The sequence below is a fragment of the Terrapene carolina genome, unplaced genomic scaffold (assembly GCF_002925995.2).
Source record: "Terrapene carolina triunguis isolate 2854851 unplaced genomic scaffold, T_m_triunguis-2.0 Scaffold130, whole genome shotgun sequence".
Taxonomy (NCBI): Eukaryota; Metazoa; Chordata; order Testudines; family Emydidae; genus Terrapene; species Terrapene triunguis.
In genome coordinates this window covers 838,952-864,518 of record NW_020664481.1, presented here as the reverse complement: position 1 = coordinate 864,518, position 25,567 = coordinate 838,952, and the positions used below count along the sequence as shown (strand labels likewise).

The 25,567-nt window shown below is 58.6% G+C and overlaps 4 protein-coding genes across 5 annotated transcripts; 2 read left to right on the top strand and 2 right to left on the bottom strand.

Moving 5' to 3' along the window:
- Window positions 1-1,740: 1,740 nt before the first annotated feature.
- On the bottom strand, window positions 1,741-5,494 carry TNNC2 (troponin C2, fast skeletal type). The gene is made up of 6 exons (XM_024212596.1): window positions 5,389-5,494; window positions 3,641-3,695; window positions 3,148-3,291; window positions 2,947-3,061; window positions 2,446-2,582; window positions 1,741-2,072 (listed from the first exon to the last, which is right to left on the bottom strand). Exons 1-6 carry the CDS (start codon window positions 5,389-5,391, stop codon window positions 2,041-2,043), a joined length of 486 nt encoding a protein of 161 aa, XP_024068364.1. The 5' UTR covers window positions 5,392-5,494; the 3' UTR covers window positions 1,741-2,040.
- Window positions 5,495-8,881: 3,387 nt separating this feature from the next.
- SNX21 (sorting nexin family member 21) lies at window positions 8,882-12,581 on the top strand. Of its 2 annotated transcripts, none has more exons than XM_024212598.2 (4): window positions 8,882-9,036; window positions 9,785-10,084; window positions 10,664-10,821; window positions 11,303-12,581. In XM_024212598.2, exons 2-4 carry the CDS (start codon window positions 9,802-9,804, stop codon window positions 11,972-11,974), a joined length of 1,113 nt encoding a protein of 370 aa, XP_024068366.1. In that variant the 5' UTR covers window positions 8,882-9,036; window positions 9,785-9,801; the 3' UTR covers window positions 11,975-12,581. The 2 variants fall into 2 exon arrangements, with proteins under 2 accessions (XP_024068366.1, XP_029767667.1); XM_029911807.1 differs by having other exon boundaries at window positions 10,664-11,079.
- Window positions 12,582-12,641: 60 nt separating this feature from the next.
- Window positions 12,642-18,594, bottom strand: ACOT8 (acyl-CoA thioesterase 8). The gene is made up of 6 exons (XM_024212599.3): window positions 18,434-18,594; window positions 17,952-18,088; window positions 15,651-15,876; window positions 15,184-15,341; window positions 13,396-13,587; window positions 12,642-13,320 (listed from the first exon to the last, which is right to left on the bottom strand). The coding sequence occupies exons 1-6, from the start codon at window positions 18,592-18,594 to the stop codon at window positions 13,202-13,204; spliced, it is 993 nt and encodes a 330-aa protein (XP_024068367.2). The 3' UTR covers window positions 12,642-13,201.
- Window positions 18,595-19,233: 639 nt separating this feature from the next.
- On the top strand, window positions 19,234-24,497 carry ZSWIM3 (zinc finger SWIM-type containing 3). Its single transcript, XM_024212611.3, has 2 exons — window positions 19,234-19,675; window positions 21,679-24,497. The coding sequence occupies exons 1-2, from the start codon at window positions 19,521-19,523 to the stop codon at window positions 23,702-23,704; spliced, it is 2,181 nt and encodes a 726-aa protein (XP_024068379.1). The 5' UTR covers window positions 19,234-19,520; the 3' UTR covers window positions 23,705-24,497.
- Window positions 24,498-25,567: the final 1,070 nt, after the last annotated feature.

The following is a 25,567-nucleotide window of genomic DNA, read 5'->3' as shown; positions in this document are numbered from 1 at the left end:
CCTCCCCACCCGAAATGATTAAGGAGCTGTTTGAAAGTGATCCTCTAGCATGAATCCCCCCCCCGGGGGGGTGAGGCAGTCCCCCGCTGCCTGGGCCACGGCCGTGCATGTGGCCCTGCAGCCCAGGGGCTGGCCCAGGGCCCGTTGGGGTGGGGCCGGAAGCCTGAGCTGTGATGGCTCTAGTGACTGGAGCAGAAGCGGTTCCTGGAAGGGAGAGCAGAGGGGGCCCTAACATGGGGTCACCATGCAGCCTCTCTGCTACGCCAGGCTGGTGATGGCTGCCAAGGTCCCTGGCTTGGAGGGGCTCAGTGTGACTCAGCCCCCCCAGAATAAGAGCACCCCCATATTCCCAGCCCCTGTGCCCTGTGGACCAGCCCTGCCCTGAGGTAAAGGGATTCCTCAGTGGTGCCCTGGTCCCGGTCCCAGGCCCTGCTCCTCCAGCTGACCCCGCAGCCCCACAAGGGAGGGCCTGGGTTGCTGCTTGGTTCCTGCACCACAGCCCCTGTGAGGTGCAGAGAGCTGCCAGCCAGCCAGCTCCTCCCCTGCGGAAAATCTGAGCTCACTGCTGGCCTGGTCCCCAGCGGCCATGTGGGAAAGGCAGCCCAGAGCCCAGAGTGCAGCCCCTGGCCCCGCCCAGTCGGCATGAGCCCAGCTGCTCCCTGCGTGCACAGGCGGCCCAGCTGAGACCCGTGCCTGCCTGGCACTATCCCAGGCTGTGAGCACGGGGGCAGGAGCGGCTCAGCCGTAGATGGCCCTGCTTGCTGAGTGGGGCGCCAGGGGCTGGTCTGAGCAGTTACCAAGTGCTGTGAGCAGGGCTGGACCAGCCACATGTGGTCATACCCACCCCACGCCCTGGCAACGCTCCCCCCCTTCCCTGCCCCAACTCCAGTGACATGCGCCGAGGCCCGGGCACCTCCTTCAGTGTCATGCCCCTGGGAGGACCTCACATCCCCACACCCGCTTCCTGCAGACTCCTCCCTGGTTGCCTGTGCTAGGGTCTCTGGCCAGAGGGTCCCCCGCCCACTCCACTCCCCATGTCAGAGCCAGCTAGAATCCAGGTGTCACGGAGTCCCCAGGCGATGCTCTGGAACTGCTCCCCACAAAGCCAGTCAGGACTTTGGGGAGCCTCCTCTCCCTCGGAGCAGACTGTCTTCAGGGCAAGAAGCTCACACGGCTTCACCTCCTGGGTCTCTCCTGGGAGCATTCAGCATATGCCCCTCTGTGTGCTTCCCACAGCGAGTCCACCCCGGCGGGGTCCTGGGGAAGCCAAAGGGTTCTGCACCCCCACTTCGCAGTCAGATGTGACTCTCAGCCAGCCAGTAAAACAGAGGTTTATTAGATGACAGGAACATGGTCTAAAACAGAGCTTGTAGGTCCAGCGAACGGGACACCTCCGCCGGGTCCATTCTGGGGCCCAGCGAGGCAGACCCCCGTCTGCCCTCACTCCTAGTCCCCAGCCAGCTCCAAACTCCCGTCCAGCCCCTCCTTCTCTGGGCTTTGTCTCTTTCCCAGGCCAGGAGATCACCTGATCCCTTTGTCTCCAACACCTTCAGTTGGCACCTTTGCAGAGGAGAGGCCCAGGCCATCAGTTGCTAGTAGACAGAGTGTCGGGCATTTATGTACACTGGCCCTTTGCTCTGCAGCAACCATACACCCTTATCCCACCACCTAGATCCTTAAGAACTGCATAGGGGAAACTGAGGAAAACATTAAGAACAGTCCCACTTCGTCACACCAGGCTCCGGCAGGTTCAAACCTTTGACCCTTTTAATGAGGCTTCAATACTATACACAGCGTTTACAGACGGGGAAAGGCTCTTTCCAACCATGTGAGAGGTGAGTCCACAGCCCACCAGCCCCGGGGCGCGGCCACAAGGGAGCCGGTCTCAGGGAGCAGTGGAACTGTACAAAGCGAGCGCTTCACGGGGCAGGGGAGGCCAGGCGCTCTGGCTGGAGGCTGCTCCCAGAGTGGGCTTGGCTTTGCTGTGCGGAGATGGAGCAGGGCTGGAAGCAGGGCCTGGCTCGCAGGAATGTCGGTCCTTTACTGCACACCTTCCATCATCTTCAGGAACTCTGCAGGCACAAGCAGCCAGACACCTGGTCAGTGCTGGGGGTCGGGGGGAGGGGAGTGGCTGGGAGCTCAGGGGCTGGGTTGGGGATGGGGATGGGGAGGGTGCACCACACCCGTCATGCAGCACAACGCTCACAGACACCCCCATGCGCTGGGCTATCAGGGTACCCTGGCCCCGGCACTCTGTACCGGGCATCCCTCAGCTCAGTGGAGAGGTTGGGAAGGTGGAGCTCTTGGGGCTTAGGAGAGCTCTGAGCACAGATCCTGCTGGGCTCAAGGTGGGGTGGGGAGGGGAGGAGGCCAGCCAAGAGTGGGGGAGTGAGAGCTCCCCTGGGCAGCCCCACAAAGCCTGGGTGAGGGAGCCCTGGGCCTCACCATCAAAGTCGATGCGTCCGTCATTGTTTTTGTCCCCGTCTTTCATGAGCTCCTCGATCTCCTCCTCAGTCACGCTCTCCCCAGAGGCTCGGAAAATCTCGCTCAGCTCCTCCGCATCGATGTACCCATCCGCGTTCCTGTGGGGGCAGGGCATGCGGCTCTGAGCGGGGCTGGCTGGGCGGGCGGAGAGCAGGGGCTGCAGGGGACTCTGGGCCCCCAGCCTGGCCCCTGCTCTAGCAGCCGACCCAGGAGCCTGGATGACTCAGGCTCAGAGGGAACTTGGGGAGAGACGGGCGTCCCCTGGGCTGAGAGGGAGGCAGCAACGTTACTCCGGGGACAGAGGTCTGTGGCCACGGGTGAGGCGGCCTGGTCAATGGCCACTGGGCCAAGGACCTTCCTGCAGCCCGGGGGGGCAGCGGGACTCAGAACCCCCCCCGCTGAGCTGAGCTGGGCTCCCCCAAGCCAGGCCGGCGGAGCTGGGCCCGTGCCACGCTGACTCACTTGTCGAAGATGCGGAAGCACTCTGCCAGCTCCTCCTCCGACTTGCCCTTGGCATCCTCCTTCATCTGCCGCACCATCATGACCAGGAACTCTTCGAAGTCGATGGTGCCGCTGCCTGCGGGAAGAAGCCGCCCCGAGGTCAGGAACCGCCAGCCCCGGCCCCCTCCCCAGGGATCGTTCCAAGGGGAAGACGCTGCTCACCATCTTCATCCACCTCCTCGATGATGGCGTCCAGCTCTTCCTTGGTGGGAGTCTGCCCCAGCATGCGCATGACGGTGCCCAGCTCCTTGGTGCTGATGTCCCCGCCGCCGTCCGCGTCGAACATGTCGAAGGCGGCCTTGAACTCTGCAGGACGGGGCCGAGAGAGCAGGGAGCTGAGACCGCTCCTCAGCTCTGCCCAGCGCCCAGCGGCATGGCCAGCGCTGCTTGGCTCTGAGCCCCGGCATCCCCCAGGTACCGAGGGGTGGGCACAGCCGTGGAGACAGCCCAGTGCCCTCCCAGGCTTGGGAGTAGGCTGTGCTGGTCGGGTCCATCGCCCTCTTCCCTTCCCAGGAGAGGGCAGGTCCTGGGGGAGTCCTGGGGGCAGGTCCCCTTCAGAGTCACCCTGGGCCAGCAGGTCCTGCCCTTTCCCCTCTCTGCGGGGAGCTCTGACAGCCCCTCCTGCCCTGTGCCCAGCGGGCTGGGTTACACTCACCCGCAATCATTTCCTCGCTGAGGAAGGACCGCGCTTCCGCCTGCTGGTCCGTCGTCTGCAAGGCAAACAAAACAGCTGCTCACCCAGAGCTCCAGCCCGGGCCCTGCTGCCTCTTCTCGCAGCAGGCGGGTCCCTGAGCCACCCAGACCCCAAGGCTGAGCACTGCCACCCCACCCGGCACAGCCCCAGCACCTGAGCTCAGAGCCATGCAATTCTGGGCTCAGTCGCACGTCCCAGAGCCCTGCCACCCGGGCCACTGCCCACCATGGCCCCTGGGCATCCCATGGCCCTGGGTGCAGGGCGTGGGCCAGGGAAAGGCAGGTGTGGGCGGGTTACATATGTGATCGACACAGACTATCAGCACTTCACAAGCGCTGTCGGCTGTGCACCATCCCGGGAGGTCCCCAGCCAACCCCCGCGGGGAGGCCCCGTCTGACCTGCCAAGCGTCCTGTGAGCTCTGTGGCTGGCTCCGAGATCCTGCAGGCCGCGGGGAGGCGCCTGTGTAAACAGGCCACTCATGGCCAGTTGCTGCTGCTGGAACCCGGGTCCCTCCCTGCCATGACCTGCCCTCAGGCTCAGCTCCCCCACTTCCCACAATCCTCTGCCCTGCTGCTGCACATGGTCATCCCCCCACCCACCCCGGACGCCTCTCCCTCTCTGGGTCATTGGGATTGGGGGGCGCAGCCTTGAGGCTGGGCATTAGCCTGAGCGCCCGGCTCCCAGCTCTGCTGGGTGCCCGGTCACTAGCCCAGGCCAGGCTGCTCCATCGACACCTGCAGCAGGACCTGCGTGCTGGGCGTTCCCCGCCCCGGACGTGCGCGGCTATTCTTAGCAGAGACTCTGCTCCCTTGTAGGGGAGCAGCGGGACGCCAGGCCCACGCACCTGTTGGAATCGGATTGAGTTACTCCTTGAGGGCCAGGCCCAGGCAGCTGGCGGGAGCTTGCGGGCCTGCAGACGGGTGTCTTATGACCCAGAGCTCAGCTTACTGGCCAGCCTGTGCTCAATGCTGCTCCTGAATCCCAGCCAGACCTCCGCTTCCTTGGAGTCGAGACGCAGCCTCCTGCCCCCCAGTGCAGCACTGCCCCACCCCAGTGGATGCCAGGACACCAGGATCCCTGTGCAGGACAGGGGCTGCCTCAGGGCTTCCTCTCCCAGCTGAGTGAGATGAGAGCAGCCCCTGCCCATTCCTCACCCAGCCCTCCTGGCCCCTTAGTACCTGTGCCCTGTTCCACACCCCTGGGTCGGTGCCATTCGGGGGGGGGGGCACAGCATGGGACAAATCTGCAAATCGCAACATCATCATCTCGTTTTCCTGAATGCCCCAACACCCCCCCCCACACACACACACACCCCGCAGGGACCTTGGCCCTGCAGCCCCGATCCTCCTTCATCTCATACAACCAGCCCAACCGACTTCACCCCTGCTAACGCTCTGATCAGGAGCCGCCCTGTGCTCAGCGCTGTCGCCCGCGTGCACGTTCCCGTGGGCAGTGGCTCCTCCTGAAGCATAACCTCTGCCCTGCAGGACCTGACCGTCCCATGGCTCCTGTGCCAGCCTCTCCAATGGGCCTGAGCTGGCCATCTCCCACCGGGGGAACACGCCTGCACCACGCACACGTGCCCCCACAGTCCAGCCCGGCTCCTGCTCCCCGACGTCAGACTCTGCGAGCACAAGCCCTTGGCCACTGCTGTAGCGGGGGCCTCCGGCCGGCCCTGGCCCCAGGCTGTTCCCGCACAGGCTCTTACCATGTTGGCTGGTCACCCCGCAGTGCCCACACACCAGAGTCACCGTGACCTGCAACACACAGACCCCAGGAGCTTCCCCTCCGCCCCTGGCCCCCCAATTTGTACTGTCCTCGACCAGCACGCTGCCTCCCAGCACCACGCCATTGGGTGTCACCAGGTGCCGCTCTCGCAACAGCCTATCAGCTGCCTCCCATTAGCCCTCGCCCCCTGATTGGTGGCAGGGCCATTTTACCTAATTTAGCAAAAGCTTTATTGGCCGAGCCGTGAGGATTACGAGCAGGTCAGGGAGTCACGCAAGGAATTCGACCCCTCCAGGGAGCAGGACACTGGAGACACGGCTCCTCCCTCCCGCATCGGCTGAGCACCTGCCGTGGGCTGGCCCAGGAGGGAGAGGGCTCCAGCTAGAGCCAGCTGGCGTCCGGGGGCCGGGGCCGGCCAGCCTGCCAAGGAAGAGCCCACGGCCCCCGAGAAAGAGGGGGTGAGGGGGGGACCGACCTATTGCCTTCAGCACGGCAAGGAGGGTGACTTCCATATGGGCCCCCAGGCTGGGGCTGGGGCTGGGCTGGGGAGGACAGAGGGGTGGGGCAGGGGAAGGTGAGGTAGAATGGGGGAAGGAGGATGGATAGGGTAGTCCCAGGCCGAGAACGTCTCCTGCTTTTGTGCTATAAGCTGAGGAACCTCTGTGAGCTCCAGGCCCCCGAGTGGCAGAAGTAGCCGTTCCGCACCAGGGCAAATCACGCCACGCCACGCGCTCTGCCCCTGCCCCTGCCCAGCCTTCAGCCCGCCTCCTTTCCTAGGTGCCACTGTCCCATGGCTGGCTCATCTCCAGCCCAGCCGGGACATGCGGCTCGGCGTCTTTATCCCTCTTTCCAGATGATCTGGGGTCCCTGCCAGCCAGTGTCTACAGCTATTTGGGGGGCTGAGTTCATTCCTTGTTTCTAGCCCCAGGTGCGGCTCTAGCTTTTTTGCCACCCCAAGCATGGCAGGGAGGCTGCCTTTGGCTGCATGCCTGCGGGAGGTCCCCGGTCCCGCGGCTTCGGCGTACCCGCCGCCGAATTGCCGCCGAATCCACGGGACCGGCGGACCTCCTGCAGGCATGCCGCCGAAGGCTGCCTGACTGCCGCCCTTGTAGGGCGCCCCCCGCGGCTTGCCACCCCAGGCACGCGCTTGGAGCACTGGTGCCTGGAGTCACCGCTGTCTAGTCCCCTCATCCCCCAGTTCTCAGATGTCCCTGCATTGTCTTGTCTTTCCCCAGCTCCAGCACTTCCTCAGCCCCATGGCTCCCTTTCCTGCATTCCTGTAACTGGCCCCTCAGGCTGGGGCCAGAGCCCGTCCTGACTGTCCGCCAAACATCTCACCCCAAGAAGCCTCCAGCCGGAGAGCACCAGGAGCAGCAGGAACCACCTGGCTCTGCGCCCGGGGAGTGGAACGCCCTGCACTGAGAAGACTGGCATGGAGAAAGGGGGGGGGACCAGCGCGACTCCAGGAGGCCCCAGCATGGTGGCCGAAGGGCCGGGCATGACACCTGCCTCGCACTGGGTACTGCTGGAGCACTAGCTGTGCCTGAAGGCGCTGTCACAGCACCATGGATGGCAAGTGCCAGCAAGGTGCCCAGGGCTCAGCCCAAGGAGGGGAGGAGGGTGCCATGGGACTACCAGATCCTAGGCTTGCTTCTGGCCTTGCCAAGCCCATCCACTCCACAGCTGAGCCTGGGAGCTGGGCACGGCCCTGGGGAGACGAGCCAGGCCTGGATTTTCTCATCCACGCAGGGAGCTGCATTCACAACATCTTCCCCATCCTTTCTCCAGGAGGGGCAGAGGCACAGGCCAGAGGGGAGGGCAGGACATGTCTCCCCATGTGCAGGTTTGCTGGGGGAGGGGAGCCGCTGGAGAGAGGCTGGGAGCCCCGGCTAGATAGCCCTGTCCTGCATGGAGGCTCAGATTCCTGGCACCCTCTGGAGGTCTCCTGTCATCACTCCCCTGTTTACATGGGGATCGTGTTCCCCACCCATCTGGGATCTAGGGAAGGGTGCTGTCCTTGGGAACACAGCAATAGCAAAAGAAGGGGAACCTCAGTCCCACTCCAGCCCTGGGGGCCCATGGGACTGCCCTAGCCAGGCCATTCCAGACCCTGGCTTGGATGCCATGTTTACAGCCATAACTGAGAGTGGAGGGGGCAGAAAGGGTCCGTGCTGGCCACTGGCTGAGGGGAACATCCAGGGACACTGCAAGGCTGGGAACCGGCACAGTCAGTGTCCAGGTGTGTGACGCTTTGGGCATCAACAAGTGTGTTACTCTGGAAGCAGGGTCGTCATCAGTGAGAGTCCATCCCCCTTCCCTCTGTTCCCGCTCCCCATCCCCCCTTTGCATGCACAAAGCCCCCGTGGTTCCTGGGGGAGGGCACAGAGCTTCCCCCTGATGTAAATCAACCTGCGTCTGACATGGAACCTGTGCTTGATCCCTGCCGAGTTAGTGGAGCCGGGGGCCAGTTTGCGCTGTCCCATTGCCTAGGGCCCCACCCTGCTAAGGGCAGAGAAGGGCGCGGGAGGGAGGGAAAGGTGGCTCCACGACCTCTCAAACCAGCAGTGGTTCTCAGGCTTTAGGGTAGATGCTGCCTCGGGGCTGAGCCTCCTTCAGCCCTGGGTGGCCGCTGAAGCCAGAGCCCAAGGAGGCAGGAGTGGGGACAGAGCCCGGGGGCACACTGGGCCCAGCTCCGACTGATGGGAGCAGCTGGGCTGGGCTCCCTCTGATATTAATAGACATTCCTAAGAAAAGCTGTGAGGCGGGAGCGGGCGCCTCTCTCTAAATAAGGAAGGGAAGCAGCTGGGCCCAGGCTGGGGCTGGGAAGGATGCCCAGGCTGTGGCCGACTTCCCAGTTTGGAGAGACGCAGAGCCCTGGGGAGCCAGCAGCTTCTCACCCATGCCAGGGACAGGACCCATGGGGCTCCTGAAGGCCTGTGGGCCCCAGGAATGGGGGGTGAGCGTGGCCCCAGGACAGTATGTCTGCCTGACCCCTGGGCACTTGCCCTCACACTGCCAGCTGCTCATGCCAAGTACTGAAACATTCACGTCCCTGTGGGGAGAGTGGGGGGGGGGGGTCCCAGGGCTGAGACCCCGGTGTGTGGAGCTCCCTGAGAGGTTTGGACTGGGCAGTTGGTAGATAAACCCACCCTGGGGGGCTACAAACCTGGGCTGGTTCTGATTCGGTGCTGGGCGCTCAGGGATACTTTGATCCGGGTTAGGGGTGTGTGTAGAGAGCCCCTGGGGCTGGATCCAGATCTTGGGCATGGAGCATTGAATCCACACACTGGGTTCGATCTGGATTGACTCTGGATTGGCTGGGTGGTCGGCGGCCGGGGAGGAGAAGGCTGTTGCAGTTGGGTGCTCTCCTCACGGGGTTCCGGGATATCCAGAGTGGGAGAGAGGGATGGATCCGGATTGGTTGGGTGCTGCTGTGTGGCTCAGGATTAACTCCGGATTGGGCGGCGGAGGCGGATCTAGACGAGGCACCGCGCACAGAAGGGAGCCCGGTCGGGATCAGCCAGCCCCGGGCAGGATCCGGGTTCCCGGGCGGAGGCGGAGCTGCGGCAGGGAGGATCCAAGGAGGAGCCGCGGCTGAGCGGCCATCGCAGCCTGGACCGCGGCCCCGGTGAGCAGCTCGGGGGGCCGGGGAGCGGCTCCGGGATAGTGCGGCCCGGCCGCCCGCCCCTGCGTTCCCGCGGGCTGCCCGGCCCCCACTGACCCCCAGCCGCCGCCCCCTCCCCATTGACCCCCAGCTGCCCCACTGACCCCCAGCCGCCCCTGCCCCATTAACCTCCTAGTTGGCTGTGCCGTCTCTGATTGCCCCCTGCCCCCTATTGACCCCAACTGCTCCTGCCCCCTCCCCATTGGCCCCCGCTCCCTCCATGGGGTACTGCGCTCGCTGCCCCCGCAGCCTGGCAGCTCCTGGCGGGTGCAAGGCAAGCAGAGGGGGCAGCGACCCCGCTGAGGCTGGGGGCAGGCTCTGTGCCGGAGGGAGCGTCTGTGTCCTGGGGCCTCGTTTCCCTGCAAGTTTGTAGCGAAAACCACAAAGCGCTTGGAGCGGCTGATTGGGAAGCTCCCGACTGCCCCTGTCCCCCTCCCGAACCCTGGCCTCCGCCTTGACCCTAACCCCCCCCCCATCGCTCAGCCTGTGCCCCCCTCCTCTGGGGTCTCCCTGGACTGGGGCAGGTGCAGAATTGCTCCCCGCCCCCAGCTCTGACTGCTCACCCTGTTCTCAGCACCTAAAGCCCCATTTCCCTTCTCCCTGCCCCATCTGGGTGCAAGCGCCTGCTCCCACGCAGCGCCTGCTCTCTGTGCAAAGCCAGGCTCAGCCCAGGTTCATTGCCCCCCTTCCTGACCAGCCTCTCCTCCTGCAGCTGCTGAGCTGAGCCCGATGGCCTCCCGCCTCCTGCACCGCCTGCGGCACGCCCTGGCTGGAGAGGGCGAGGGTGACCTGGAGGGACAGGGCGGAGGCGGCTCAGAGGTGGAGGAATTCCCAGAGAGCTCCGAACTGGAGGATGACACTGAGGGGCTGTCCACGCGGCTCAGCGGCACCCTGAGCTTCACCAGTAATGAGGAGGAGGCGGCAGAGGAGGAGGGGGATGCTGCTAGCCAGGAGCTGGGGGATCTGTGTGAGCTGGGGCTGCCCAAGAACCCTGGAGCCATGGAGAATGGAGGCAGGTGCCGGGTCCCCTATTTACTAGAGTCTGGGGTGCGGGTGCTGGCCTAGCCAAGATCCTTTTCTGCTGGGGTGGGGATGGAGGCTCTTTTATTCCAGTAGTGCTTGTGAGGCCCAGCCACGGCCCCCTGGTGCTAGGTGCTGTACAAACCCAGGGCAAAGGCAGCCCCAAGGAGCTTCCAGTCTGAGTGCAAGAGGAGACAACAGCTGGCGGGGGAGCACAAGGAACCAATGAGACAATCCAGGCCAGCCTGATGGGCAGTGGGCTCAGGTTGGTTGTAGGCCTCACAGCAATGCACCTGGGAAGGAGGAAGGGAGGGGCTGCTCCGAAGGGTGAGGGCAGCATAGGAGAAAGCACCAATGTGACACGTATGTGACGTGGGTTGGCACGAGGGGCCAGGGCCAATGGACTGCACGCGCCTGCACCAAACAGGGAGCCCTGCACTCCCCAGGCCTCTCTCTGCAGGAGGGGAGCCTGGGCCCTGGGCCACTGGAGGCGAGTTCTCTCCCTCCCTTAACCAGTGTGGCTGGCCTGCGCCGGCCTGCACGGTGAGTGCTTGGCTTGTCTCCGGTGCAGATCCGAGCCCCGCTCCAGCTGAGCGCCAGGGCAGTAACCTCCTGACACGCCAGCTCCAGGACTTCTGGAGGAGATCACGCAGCAGCTTCGTTCCCCAGCGGCTGCTCTTCGAGGTCACCAGCACCAGCGTTGTCAGTGAGCGCTCCTCCAAATATGTGGTGAGTGACATCTCCCAGGGGGGGCCAGGCTGGGACTCTGCAGGGGGTGATGGGGTACAGGCTGCCCAATCCTGCGGGGTGCTGGATGCTCCCCGCTCCTCCCGCAAAGGGAGAAGTGCTTGGGTCCCAAGACCCTTGGGAGTGTGCTGCCCTGGGGGCGGAGCGGGAGGGAGGGCGAGCGGGGGGGCTGGAGCTGATTCTTGTCTCTGTCTCTCCCTGTGCTGCTCCGATGGCGCTGGTGGCTCAGACGAGCCTCAGGTAAGTATTGCTGCTGTTCCCCAGCCTGCTCTCCTCCCCCTGCTTCTGCCAACCCTTCCCTTCTCCGCAGGCAGAGCCACCAGCGGGTCTCTGCTGCCTGTCCCCATCCCCAGCATGTGCACACAGGTGTGATCGGTTCGCTGAGCTGCTGTCCCCAGGGGGCCGAGTCCCGGGCGGGGGCAGGCAGACCCTGTGCACCCTCACGGCTCTGCTCTCCCCACAGCTCTACACCATCTACCTGATCCGCTCCGGCCAGTTTGACAAGGCCCCTGCTGCCATTGCCCGGCGCTACTCGGACTTTGAGAGACTGAACCGGCGCCTGCGCCACCAGTTCGGCTGCGACATGGCGGGCGTCTCCTTCCCCAGGAAGAGGCTGCGCAGGAACTTCACGGCAGAAACCATCGCCAAGCGGAGCCGGGCCTTTGAGCAGTTCCTGTCCCACCTGCACTCCATCACCGAGATCCGCTGCTCCTCCGACTTCCTGGAGTTCTTCTTCCTGCGCGACCTGCAGGCAGCGCAGCGCCTCACCTGCACCGGCATGTACCGCGAGGCCCTGGCCACCTGGAGCAACGCCTACCGGCTCCAGGACAAGCTGGGCGCCTGCAAGTCGGGCCGCTTCCTCCTCACTCTGGCTGGTCTGGTGGTTTGCCACCAGGAGCTGGATGAGCTGAGTGAGGCTCATCGCTACTGCGAGCAGGCTCTGGAGCTCCTGGAGGCCCAAGACAGCCACCCCTTGCTGGAGCCCTTCCTTCAGGCCCATGTCCACCTGTCCTGGAAGGTGGGGAAAGACAAGCGCCAGTCGGAGGCCAGGCTGCAGGGGCTGCAAGGAACGGGGGTGGCTCTGCAGCAGCAGCCCACCCTGAAGGAGTTCTTGATCAAGGAGGCTTTGGACTGAGTGCCCAGGCCCCCAGCACTGGGGCTGTGTGGGGACTGAGCAGCGTGGGTCTCGAGGAAGGAGACTGCATTGTGCATTGGGACTGGAAGAGCAGCAGTGGCTGTAGGTCAGAGATGGGGTGTGTCTTGAGCCTAGGCCTAGAGGGGGAGCTGCAGGTCGGGCTAAGTGTGCAGTGGCAGGGCTGTGTCTGGAAGGCGCAGCGGGGAGAGCGGGACGCTGGTGGAGGGGTGGGGCGGGGCGGGGCCCTGGACTGGCCCAGCACCTGCCTGTCCTGGGAGCTGCTCTCTGTACCGCTGACCTGTTCTCTTGGAAACAGCTCGACTCCCAGGGCTGGGCACACAGCCTCCCTGGTGCCAGGCCGACTCCCCTCAGCCCTTAGGGGAGGGAGCTGCTGGAACTCGCCAGGCCATCCTGGTATGTACTAAAGGGATTCGCTGGCTCCAGGCAGAGTCTGGGGCTCTCGTTGGGAACTTGAAGACTTGGTAGGAAAAGGGGCCGAGACCCCCCAGAGTGGGTTCAGATTAGCCCTCCCCGGCCCCACTGCAAGGAGGCAGCTCTCCAGCCTGGCCAGGGCAGCAGTGGGGGCTGGGAGGAGAGATCCCCAGAACCCCCCCCCCTGGTGCCTTGCAATTTGGCTGAGACATGAAGACACTCAGTCCTTCTCCCCCTCCGCCAGGCCTTGCCATGCTAGGCTACTGGGGCTCCCCTGGGGCCTCTCAAAGCCTGCCCCTCATGGGCCTGCAGGGAGAACTGAGAAAGGGAAGCTGCCAGGGCAGAAAGCTGCTGCAGAGACGCCCTGCAGCCTGAGCTCCAGCCCCCTCGGCTCTCCTCAGAGCCCCTCTGGGTCTCCCCCCTCCTCCAATCCCACTGGGGGCTCCCTTCGGCGTAGGTCATAGCCAGAGCAGGGGGCTGCTGCAGAGCAGAGGTATCAACGCCGTGGAGGGACTGAGTCTTGGTGGGCCATGGAGACTTTATTAGTGGTAGGTGGGGGAGGCTGAGGACAGCATCTGACAGGGGACTCTGTAAGTAACAGTCAATAAAGCTGATATTCCCGCGGCTTGTGTGTGACTGCGTGGTCCCTCCGGTGCAGCCCCCAGCGGTCACAGGCTGTGCTGAGGCTCCCACTCTCCACTCCTGCCCCAGATCCTGCTCAAGCCCATCTCTGTGCGGGGGCCCAGCCTGCACCCCCAGAGCAGGGGGGGATGTGGCTGCTGCTGACTTGTCCAGCTACAGTTTGCTCTCCGCTGGGCTCTGCTTCACCCTGATGACTCCTTCCTGTGCGCAGGTGACAGCCAGGACTCCATCCCTGCGCCACAGCCGCCCATGCACCAGCCCTCGGCACCCACCTGCCCGGGAGAGAGAGCAGCCGTTACCCTGTGGCCCAGCAGCTCCCCAGCACCTGCAGCAGGGGGAGGACTTACCGGCCCAGGGGCTCTCACACTCGTACAGCATCCAGTGGTCAGCTCGGAAGGGGGCGTGGAACCACATGGAGTGGTCGAGGGACACCATGAACATGACAGGATGCTGCCGGTGCGGGAGCAGAGCTGTGCCCAGGAAGGCGTAGTCGGAGATGTAGGCAGCCACGCAGCAGTGCAGCTTCATATCGCACTCCCCTGCCAGGCAACCAGAACCACAGCCTTAGAGTTCAGATGAGCATGGCCCGACAGGGCTCCGCCTCGCGGAGCGGGGGCCTTGGGGACACGTCTGTGGAGCTGCTGGGGCCCAGCTCCCCTGAGGAGTGTGGGCCAGGCCCCCCTCCGATGCTGTGCTATACCTGGCCACTGAGCTGAAGAACACGGTGACTGAGCCAGCAGCTGCAAAAGGCGAGTCCCTGCTGCACCCTGAACTGTCGGCCTATCCTGGGTTAGGGAGGCGGTGGGGCTGTGCACACGTTTCTGCCCACAGACTATCACTGGCTTGGGAGCGAGAGGTGGGAGATCACTGGCAGCTCCCCCCCCCAGGACAGGGACTCAGCGGTGAGGCTGCACCCAACCCAGACACAGCGCAAGGACCGGGCCTGCCCCTCCATGCCAGGTGTGGCCAGGCAGGCTCAGCAAGGCAGATGGAGGGGCTTAGTGTGGGGGGATCCAAGTGTGGGTTGAGAGGGTTCTGTGGGGCAATCTGGGTGCGGGTGGCTCAGTGCAGGATCTGAATGCAGAGGGGATCTAGATGCACAGGGGCTTGTTGAGGGGTTTTGAATGCAATGGGACTCTGCAGGGGGGGTCCAGGTGAAGGTAGTTAGGGCTCAGCAGGGTGGGTCTGGATGTGGGGGTGATAGCGCTGAGCAGTGGGGGGTCCAGGTGCTGGGGGAGTGGGGTTCAGTGCCGTGGGGATCCAGCTGAAACTGGTTGGGGCTTAGTGGGGTGGGAATCCGTGTGGCTCGTCAGGGTGGTCCAGGTGCAGGAGGAGTGGAGCTGAGTGGGAGGGTCTGGCAATGAGGGTGTCTGGCTGCACGGGGGTTGGGCGGATGCGGGAGCATCTCCTTGTACAGGGATCCCACCCCCTACAGTTGAGAAGAGAGGGGTGCAGGAAGCAGTGGGGGGAGTTTGCAGAGCTGCCTGTACCTGGGGGAGAAATCTGGGAGTGGGTCTGACCCGGCCCCGGATGCTGTGTAGGGGAAGAGGAAGTCCTGTCCTCCCCAGCTAGGACTAGTAGCTGAGCCCACCAGCTGGATCATCCCTAGTCCCATCCTCTGCCCTACAGTGATTTACCTGGGCACTTGAAACATACGGCTGGGGAGAGTCACATGACCACTCTTGTGGCTTCCCTTTGCTTCCCCATCAGAAAGTCATTTTTCTGCAGGGAAACAAAGAAATCTGCAGGGAACATAAATTCTGCACCTGCGCAGTGGTGCAGAATTCCCCCAGGAGTAGGCTTCTCTGTGAAACTCCAGACCTACATCTTGGACACGTGGCCAAAGGGCTTCAGACCTCCGCCAAGGTAGCGGCAGTTACCAATTGCATTGCGGCACTTGGCCCTTAGGATGAAATCCAGTATCATTATTCCCACGTTAAAGGGGGACACTGGCAAGTGTTGACTAGAACTTGCTCTCGGCCACAGAATGAGTCAGTGGCAGAGCTGGGCATAGGCCCCAGGAGTTCTTAGCTGCCATTCCCTGCTCACCTTGCTAGGAGCCTGGAGTAGGTCATGGGGAATGCCCTGCGGGTGCACGCTAGAAGCAGTTACTTAGTCCTTGACACAGGACTTACCAATGTAGCCTCGTGCCCGAACCCAGAACAGCTGCTTGGGCTCCTGAGACAGCTGGGAGAATAGCTCTGGTGGGTTCACAGGCTTGATCTCAACTGGCACCTCCTGGGCCAGAATCTTGTTGAGTCCCAGCCTGTATTTCTCCACCAAGTTGGGATCCCTTTAGAAAACAAACACAACGACACAAGTGCTAGATTCCCAGCAAGGGCAGCCCAGCTGCTTTGGCGGGGAATCCCCGCCTCAGCTGCAGTAGTGTCAGCTCACCGCCCCAGGACGCAGGTGCTCTGGCAGAGCTCTCAGGGAGCTTCCAATTGCCAGACAATCACAGTCGCTCTCCTCCGCTGCTGCTGGACCCCTCCCTCTGGGCTGAGTCCGCTTAGCAGGCTGAGCGCTGCCTCTCCCCAACCATTCCCCAACACATGCAAATGAGGGCAGAAACTGCTGCCCCGCTTCCTCTCCATTCACTCACTGCAGGTATTTCTGAATTAGCTCTTCTTGAGTCAGCAGCTCCTCCGGAGGCGGCACAGTGGGCATGGTGAACTGGTGCTGAACGGGGCTTTCCTGGGTCTGCTGGAAGGAGGCCTGGCAGATGAGGATTGGCTTCCCATGCTGAATTGCCTTCACTGAGCGAACAGAGAAGCTCTTCCCTGTGCGTGTGCGCTCCACCTGGTATAGAACCGGCACTGTGGGATCCCCTGGAACAGGGAAAGGCCGTGTGACATGGAGCAACATCTCTGTCCTGGCTACCCACCTGAGCCCTACCAGCTGCTGTTTGAAGGGGATTACATTTACAGAAGACAGGACCCTCTGCCTGGCCCCTGTCCTCTGCATTAAGGTCAGGACTCTCATCCAGAGCTGCCTTGGAAGCTATCAGCTGATGCCTCCTCAGGGGAGTTTCCTACCCAAAGATCCCTCAGTGAGGAGCAGTTTCTATGAGGACTCTTTGCTGCCGCTTCTACAGAGGCAGCAATGTCTGCTTCAGGCTCGCAGTCCCTAGAGGGGACTGGCTTTGCTGGGTGACTAACACACAGAGCAGTGCACTAATTCCCACCACCCCTGAGCTCAGGCACTTTACAGCTGCGTAAAACAAGGCAGCAAAGTGATTTGCAATATGAAATCCCAAACCACCACAGAGAGGTGCTGTTCCTCCAGGCAGCGAAGGCCCCCAGATCTGGATGGCTCTGAAGATCATGCATCAACCTCAGCTTACTCTACGTGTACCAGCAAGAGAAGCTTCCTCACTTTACCCCAGCAACAGCTGGGCACTGCACCGTGATGAGAACATCCAGGGGACTCCACCAGCTCCTACTACAGACCAACATCCTCCCCACCACACTACAGAGATTCCGGGTGAAGTGTTGGCTGGAGCATCCTTGGCAGATTAACCAGGCAACCTTCTATTCTATGTAAATTCTTATACAGCGCTTGTCACCGCAGTATCAGAGCACCTTCCAATCCTTCATTAAGTGACATGACTATTATGTCATGTGGTGGTAGTTCTCTCATCCTCTGACCCAGGGGCGAAGTGTCTTGTTTCTGCAGCTACATACAGTAACTCCTCGCTTAATGTTGTAGTTATGTTCCTGAAAAATGCGACTTCAAGCGAAACGATGTTAAGCAAATTAAATTTCTCCATAAGAATTAATGTAAATAGGGGGGTTAGGTTCCAGGGAAATTTTTTATATACACACACAGTAAGTTTTAAACAAACAATTGAATACTGTACACAGCAATGATGATTGTGAAGCTTGGTTGAGATGGTGAAGTAAGAAGGGGGGATATTTCTCAGGGACTGCCTTACTGCTAAGTGATGAACTAGCGCTCGGCTAAGCCCTCAAGGGTTAACACATTGTGTTAATGTAGCCTCACACTCTACAAGGCAGCACGACTGGAGGGAGGAGACACAATAGACGCATGGCAGTGGCTGCAAACATTCCCTGCAGAAACTGAACAGTGATGAAGAACCCATGCTATCCCACGGGAGCGCACCACTCCCTCCACTTTCCAAAGTGACGGGGGGAGGGGGGCATGTGTGTGAGAGACAGACACTGTGAGTGAGTGTGTGTGTGAGAGACAGAGACACACTGTGTGTGTGAGAGAGAGACACATGTTGCCCCTTGAAGTGTGCTGACCCCACTGTAAGTACATTGCCTTTTTAAGGAGATCAGCAAGTTGAGACAGCAAGCTCCCTCCCTCTTGAGCCATGTCGTGTCCCCCCTCCCCCCTGCTCTGTGAAGATGAGGTACAGGAGCGGCAGGAGGGTGACACCCTGACATCAGCACCCCTCTTTCCCCCCCCCCCACTGCACAGCAAGCAGGAGGCTCCCGGGAGCCGCTCCATGACAGAGGGCAGGAGCAGCACATGGCAGTGGGGGGAGGCCCGGCAATTGATAGCCTGCTGGGTGGCTGCCGCACAGGGTACTTAAGGGAGCTGATAGGGGGGCTGCCCACCCACCGTGGTTCCAAGCCCCCACCACTAGCTCCAATGGGCTGCTCTTCCTGTAAGCAGTGGACAAAGCAGTGGCTGCCAAGTTACATGGGAGCATTGCACAACTTTAAACGAGCACGTTCTCTAATTGATCAGCGACAACGAAACAACCTTAACCGGGACGCTGTTAAGTGAGGAGTTACTGTATCCCACTCCATGCACGTCGCTCTTTGTGCTATGAGAGCACAGTCAAGATCAAAGAAATGCCCCTTGTCCTTGGACCAGCACCAGCTTTCCCCCCCCCCCCAGGAGGGTGGTTTGGATTTCCTGACGTTGTGTTTACCTGCTCGCACAAAGTAACAGTGCAGGGAGTGGGCATGGACGTCCTCAGTCACGGCCTTGGCAGCTGCCACCAGAGCCTGCCCCACTATCTGCCCGCCAAACAGCCTCCGCGTGACAGGGACCCAGTAGTGCCTCCCTCTGCAGGAAGAGGAAGGAGGCAGAGATCAGGCCGGGGGCACTGGGACCCCGGCATGACTCCGGCGTGGGGCTTCGCGGAGCGTCTCTCAGGGCCGGGGTCACTGACCTGCCGTTCACCCGGGGCAGGCGAGGGCGCGGGGCTCCCCGCCCCTCGCTAACGAGCTTGTGCAAAGCGCAGCTCGAGGCGAGCTCGGCGGGCGGGGGCCACGGGGCAGACTCCGAACGGCTCCCCCGCTCCCCATGGCCCTGCCCCGGCAGCAGTGCGGCCTGCGCCCGGCCAGGGGCCCCGATCCCCGCGGAGCTCTGACAGGGCCCGATCCTGCGGGGAGCGGGGCCGCCCGGCACCTGAACAGATCCAGGTCCAGGGGCTCCAGGCTGAGGACGCTGGTGACCAGGACGCTGCGCAGGTCGCCGGGGGGCGCCGGCTGCTCCCCCTCGGGCAGGTCCCCGGCTCCCGCCCGCGCCGCTGGAACCCGGAACCCGCCGGCGCTCGTGGAGGCCGCCATCTTCTTTAGTCACGTGACGCAACGTCTGCCCAGTAATGGCCTCGCTACAGACCGGAAACGACCTCCAAGGCGGGCTCCTAGAGGCTTGGCCATTAACACACCCGCTGATTGGCTGTAGGACCTGCCCATCATCCTGCACATCCGGTATCTTCTTGAAGAAGCAGGAAGTACCCGCCTAAGATAGGAGGGCGGGACGTGCGATCTGATTGGACTGATCAATTGTCAGTCACTAGTCACGTGATTCCCAAAATGTGTGTTGATTGGTGAGGCTGCTGTCAATCCAGGATCATAGCCTCTGATTGGCCAATTAGCTGAGGAGGGCGGTGGCTGTGGCTGGGTTAATATGAGCTGAGCTGGCTCCCGTAGCGGCTCCATCTTCATCATCAGCCGTAGAGGCAGGTGGGGTCGGTCCCGTGCCCAGGGTGAGCCAGAGGGCAGGAGCCCCAGTGAGGGGGCAGTGGTGGGAGGCCGTAGAGGGGCTAATCTGCCTTGCTCGCCCTGGGCAGGGCGGGGGTTGGGCTCCTGCCAGGCAAGGGGGGAGCAGGGCTGGTTCCTCTGCAGTCAGCCTGGGGCCTCCCCTGACCTGGGAGCGGGTTTCCGAGGAGGAGCCCAGTGAAGGGGCTGCTGGGGTGGCGTGGGGAGCAGAAGGGGTTAAGTTCCGTTACAACTTGGGATGCCCTGTGAAGCTGGGGAAGAGAAGGGGGTGGCTACTGGGGCTAAGTAGAAATCCAGGAATCTGAGATGGGGTTACAAAGGCCCTGGTTCTGAGACACGCAGGACATTGCCTATAGAAGTTGAGGTGTGTGGAATGCTGTGCAACGAAGCTGGAGTTCTTCTATCAAAGTCGTAGTCCAGCTCTAAACTCCGGGTGAGGCTCCAGAGAGCCTAGAAGTGGCAGTAGAGCACATGCAGGGGACTGAGTAGCCATGGAAGTTGGCTCATGCTTTAGAAACTATGATGACTTCAAGGAGTGTTTCAACACTTATAAGAAAGAGAACAAGTGCCACTATGGCTTAAAGAACTGCGTCTCTGTCCGCTTTTACAACCGGAAACATGGGACCAGCATCCGCGAGGACATCACGTAAGGCTGTTTGCGCTCTGGGGGTGGGAGGGAAGAGGGCCTCAGGCACTTATGAAAATACTCTCCTGTTTCCTGAGGTACGACCAAGATCCTTCCTGACCACTTGTGGTCATTAAAGATCCTCTGGCCTTCTACCAGGGATAGGATATTAACCTTGGTGCCCGGCCAAGTCCCAGCATGGAGTCAGTCTGTGCTGCCTAACTAAATAGCTTCTGCAGTCTACATTGGAAATGGGGTTCTTTTCACTTTTTGTCTGAAACTGCCATGCAATGTTGCCATATGTAGTTAAATAGCTGCCTTGGTCCATCCCAGAGGTGGGTGTGCTTCACTGGGGAAGAAGTGGGTCCTTTGAGAAGTGTTTTGGGATAATGACAATACCCAACTGTTCTCTAGTGCTTATTAGTAGATCTCAACATGCTTTACAAAGGAGGTCAATGTCACTATCCCTGTTTTATAGAATGGGAAATTGAGGCAGTGATCAAGGAGATGTCATGCCCAAGGGTCACCCAGCAGAGGGGAGGGATAGCTCAGTGGTTTGAGCATTGGCCTGCTAAACCCAAGGTTGTGAGTTCAATCCTTGAGGGGGCCATTTAGGGATCTGGGGCAAAAATTGGTCCTGCTGTGAAGGCAGGGGACTGGACTTGACTTGATGACCTTTCAAGGTCCCTTCCAGTTCTATGAGTTAGGTATATCTCCATATTAAAAAAGCAGGCTATTGATAGAACCAAAAATGGAACCCAGGTCTCCTGAGTCCTAGTCAGTGCTCTATCCACTAGGCATGAGAGTTATTTGTACCTCTTTGAAGTGATCAGTTGTGGCTGTCTCACTTCCTACTTAAAAATCATGGGCCAGATTTTCAAGTCAGATGGGTACGTTTGTGCGTGCCTAACTTAGATGCAAATTCCCGGTATGCAGGCACTCATTGGGCATGTGTCACACTTGCCAGTTTCAAACTCATCCCGTTTGAGTCAATATTAATTTCACACCTTCACCTTTTACTAATGGCTAGTACCCATCTCCTCCCATAATGTACTCTCTCACTTTCCCCTTAGCTCCTCTGGTGGTAGTCCCTCATTTTGCATTTTTGTTGTTCATAGTTCTTTCCCTGCTGCCTGAACTGACTGTTTATTAGTTTGAGGCCCTCTCCCTCCCCTGCCTACCTTTCATTTCCAGGACAGGTTTTTTAACCTTGATCGGTGAGCTGATGACTTGAGACCATACTTGCGAACTTTTATTTCTTGCAATTTTCTTTTTCCAAGGAACTGTCTGTTGTGTGCCTTAATTAGTGCCTATTAGCATTCCCCAGTCACCTTCACACTAATGGATTTTAGTATTGCCTTCCATTGCACCTTACTTAAGGTCTGATTATGCAGGTCTTACTTATTTGAGCAGCCCTATTGAAGTAATGGGCCCAATTCTGCTTCTGTATAAGTTAGTGGAGTTAGTCACGTGAGTAAAAGGCTGAAGGATCAGACTCCAGTTTTTTTAATTCCTCCAAACTTGCATTCTTTAAATATAAATTCCTGGTGCATGACAGGAAATGCTTCCTTACTATGTTGAACTAAAGTAACTTGTCATCTGCTCCTCTTGATGCAGAAGACAGCTGTAGGAGTGATTTGGGCTGCAAAGGAATAGTATAATAGCAAATAAAATGTCCTGAAGTGATCGTGTCAGTGATATGCTTTGACCTTGCCACCTCTGAGGACTGGGAGTGTCTGAGACCAATTGCAGAGGCTTTGTCAGAGATGGAGATTTCAGTCCAACCTGACAGTGATCAAACATAAGTATCTTGTTAGCCTCTTCTCTCTTGACTTGGGTGTAGAACATTTGCCATATTTGGTGAAATCTTTTCATCCTAACATCTCCTATTATGATGGTATGTGCTTGTCATGCAGTCCTTGGCTACAGTGTTGGCATGTCAGAGAGGAAGATGGCTCTTCACCAGCCCTGTTTGATCAGACTACATCCTGTTCCCTTGTAACTGTCTCTCTCCACTTCCCCAGGTTCATCCAGGTGAAGTTTGGCTGTGTCCGGACACGGGAATACAGTAAGAAGAGGAAACCACAGCCCAGCTTGTGCCCAGCTTTTTTTGTCCTGCAGTATAACGAGGAAATAGACCGGCTGGTAATTACTGAACTGAACCGTAATCACATCCATGTAGACCCGGGGGGAACTTCCTTGGCCCGTACTAGCTCTTCTCTAGTGACGAGAACCACAACCAAAATTGCAAGTTGCATGGCAGATGGCAGCAGCCCTGCAACAAAACTGCGTAGACAACAATCAAGAGAGGCAGAAGCCACTGTAACAGTCAGTGAGGAGTGTGTGATGGCTGACATGACTTTGAATGGATCACCTGCTCCACTCAACAAGGTTGCTGTGCAACCTGAGGCAGTGAAGGAAAGTGTCTCAACTTCAGCTTTAGTCAGAATTGCGGAGGTCATGAAAAACTTCCTGAGGGTGGACATGGGCTCATTGGCCTCTATTAGTGTGGGCAGCAGCCAGGACCTAGACAGACTGAACTTCCAGACCAGCAAGATGAGGAGCCTGTTTGTCAAGTTCCCTGAGAGCCTGTTGCTGCACAGGGTGCAGAGTGAGAGAGGGCATGTACTTTATGCCTTCCTCGTGGAGAGTAAGGACCGAGTAGGGAAGATGGTGCACTTTGCTGTCCTGAAGGAGGACACTGGTGAGAATGTAAGCAAAATGCTGACTGTCTTCAAAGAGTTCAATCCTGAGTGGCAGAAGGTCAAGGTGGTCTTTGTGGACATGTCTTTCCTTCACAAAGCCACCATGCAGGAGCTCTTCCCCTCAACCCAGGTGCTTCTCTCTGTCTACCACACTGTCCGATTCCTTGAGAAGACGGTAAAGGAAACGGTGGCCACTGTTTCCTTCAAGCATAAACTGAAGTTGGCTTTGAGGGAGGTGGTTTTTTCCACCTCCAATGCAAACCTAGACATCTTGTCTCAGCTGGTAAAGCGCTTGGTGGACAAAGAGTTGTACGACTATCTTCAGGCCAACTGGTTCTCCTGTGAGATGCTGTGGTACATGCATGCAAAGAAGGGCCTCCATTCCTGCAGCACCTATGTAGACAGTCTGGATCTCATCACTCATAAAATATCCAGTCTCTTCAACAAGCAGTTGTCCCTGGAGACCAGCATCCTTCACTTTGTTGAATATGCCGATTGCTTCAATACCAAAGGTCTGGAAAATCTGAATCAGGGTTTCTCAAGTGTTGAAGAGGAGAATCAGAGCAAACATGTGGAAAAGCCTAAGGTGCGTACCCGTGCCTCCATGAAGCGTACCACTGTTGCTGCCTCACAGCCCCAAAACAAATGTCCTGAACCGCCCAACCAACTTGCCAAACAGAAACCTGCAAATCCCCCAGGCACCATGTTGGCAGCAATCAGAGAGAGTTGCACAGACCTAGGCTACCAGCTGTGTCTGAATGAGTGGGAGGTGGTGCAGAAGTCAACTCAGCTCATTAATGTCATGAAAGACAATATTGTGGTTCAGCTGCTAGAAGACACACACCAGGTCAGCAAAGACTGCAAGAGCTGCAGCTGTTACTTCCACTGCCGGTACCAGCTCCCCTGCAGGCACATCCTGTCTGTGCTGCATGCCAACAAGAAGGCTGTGGAGGAAGCTATGGTATGCAAGCGTTGGCAGAAGAAGTACCAGCACCTTTCAGTCTTAGGAGATAACCTCCTAGATGATATTGGGCCCTCAATGGGTAACCAACCAGCAGCAGCAGAAGAAAGATATGACAAAATCCAGTCCCTCAGCAAGGAGCTTGCTAATCTCCTGATGCAGTGTGATGGGGAAGAGCTAGAGGAGCGCAGTTCCACACTCAAAATGATTGTGGACATCTGGGCTAAATCCTCAGAGCCAGTGGAGGAGGCTGGGAAATGCTCTATCTTCAGAAATGTGGGGGACTTGCCATTTCTTTGGGTAAAGCAGGAGGAAATAGAAATGGAGGATGCAGGTGCAACCTCTGAGAGATCACTGACAGGTACCAACATGTTCCTGATTTGAAATGCCAGACGTTCTGTAGTCAAACTTGGAGATTCGACAAGCTATTAATGGGAGCTGATGGTTTAATCCTCTCCCAGCCTCTTATGGTTCTCTCCCCATTCCCAGTCGACTCAGGGTTAACTGTTAACTTCCAAGACTGTTGATGATCTCAGTAATAAACTTGAGACTTTCCTGTGTGCTCATGTGTCTTCTCAGACTAGCCATGTTGTGGGTTTTTTGTTTTTTGTAAGAGATTCTAGGTGGTTAGAATATGGCAATTCCCACTTGCCAAGTACATGCTAGGTGCCTGTGTAAGAACCTCAGGGCTGCTGAAATCAGGCCAGTAATGCTCCCTGTGGGATGGTTTCCTTAGCCCAGTCATCTGCCACAGAGGCCTGAAAACTCTCAGCTGAACCTGGTATAGAGGCTTTACACTCAAAACCTGGTTATAGTGATGAAGTTTCCTAACGCACTACTTTGGTTTCTGAAAACTAATTCTTGGTTTTTAAATTTGGAGTGAACTTGTTCTCATTGCTTGCTGTGGTAAGACTTTAATTAAAAAAAAAAAAGAGAGAGAGAGAAAAAAGTATTTGGCTTTGAACAGGCAGAGAGATGCAAGTCCAGCTGCCTTCCTCCCTACATCCTCTGTTGTGCACTATTTAAGGGCTGTGCCCTGCTCTCCTCTAAGTAGCAGCTGGAAGAAAGTGCAATAATGCGTTTATGGTTTGTACGTTGCTGTTTGTGCTGAGACCACTGCTAGCAGTGGTCAGTTTGCTGCTGTGTATTTAGACCAAATTAATTGTTAAAATATGGTTCTGACTTTGTTTTGTCATTAAATTTGTTTTCCATTTTGTCTTGGGCCATAGCCTGTCCTTCATGCTTGGCTTAAACTGCTTCTTTTGCTTATAGTCCCATAGTGGTTTCTAACCAAAAGCATGTAAAGTATTGCTGAGGCAGCTGTCCTCTGCAGTCTTTGAACTTCAGCCCTACAAACATGAAATATGTGCCTTCCTCAATTGTATTCAATGTGGAAGTGTCCTAAGGGGAAGTGGCTTGGGAGCTCTGAGTGGAAGGGTTGTTTTTCCAACATAACAAGTGTTAATTTAATATTTTTGTATACAAATAACTCACTTAACTGAGGATTTTTGTTTGCTGTAGTAGAACCAATGTCCATCCTCAAAAGGAAAGATAAACAGGCCCTTTCTCTTCAGTTGATCAGGATGGACCCTGCTTTCCTTTGCATGCTGCCAGGGGCCTCTTTTTAACTGGGAAACTTGTAATAGCAGCGTGGGGCAATGCCACAGGAAGCAAAACTAAATCCCCAGAGTGGACTCTTGTCTGCACTAAACTGCTGTGAAGCTATTATCACACTCCAGACCCTATGTTAGTCCATGGTGGCTTTAAGGAGAGCTTTCCCCATTGTGCAAGTGTGTGCGTGTGGATGCATAATGGAGGTTATTTTGCCTTTCTGAAAGATCAGATAAGCTCAGTTTTTGTCCCCTGAAAGCAACAGAGGGGAGAGACCTAGCTGTGTCATTTGATCAGAGGAGCCCTATGGGTCATCTGTAATGACCCTAACATCAGACTGGGCTATTGGGACGGAGTGGGCCAATGCTCTGAGGTGGTACAGAGTTCTTTTTCCCAAGTGCTTGGCTCATGGGTCTTGCTGAGGGTGTAACTGATTTCCCTATTCCAGCTTGGGAAGGAATTTTTTTCCCCAGTCAGATTGGCAAGAAACGTGGGGGTGGGTGTCACCTTCCACTGCAGCATGGAGTGGGGGGTTACTGGCTAGGCTCATCTGCATATATCAGTAAGTCAATTCCCTGCTACTTGCAAGGGCCTTGGCCAGTGGGGAGCCTCACTCCTTCCAGTTCTGTCTGTGGC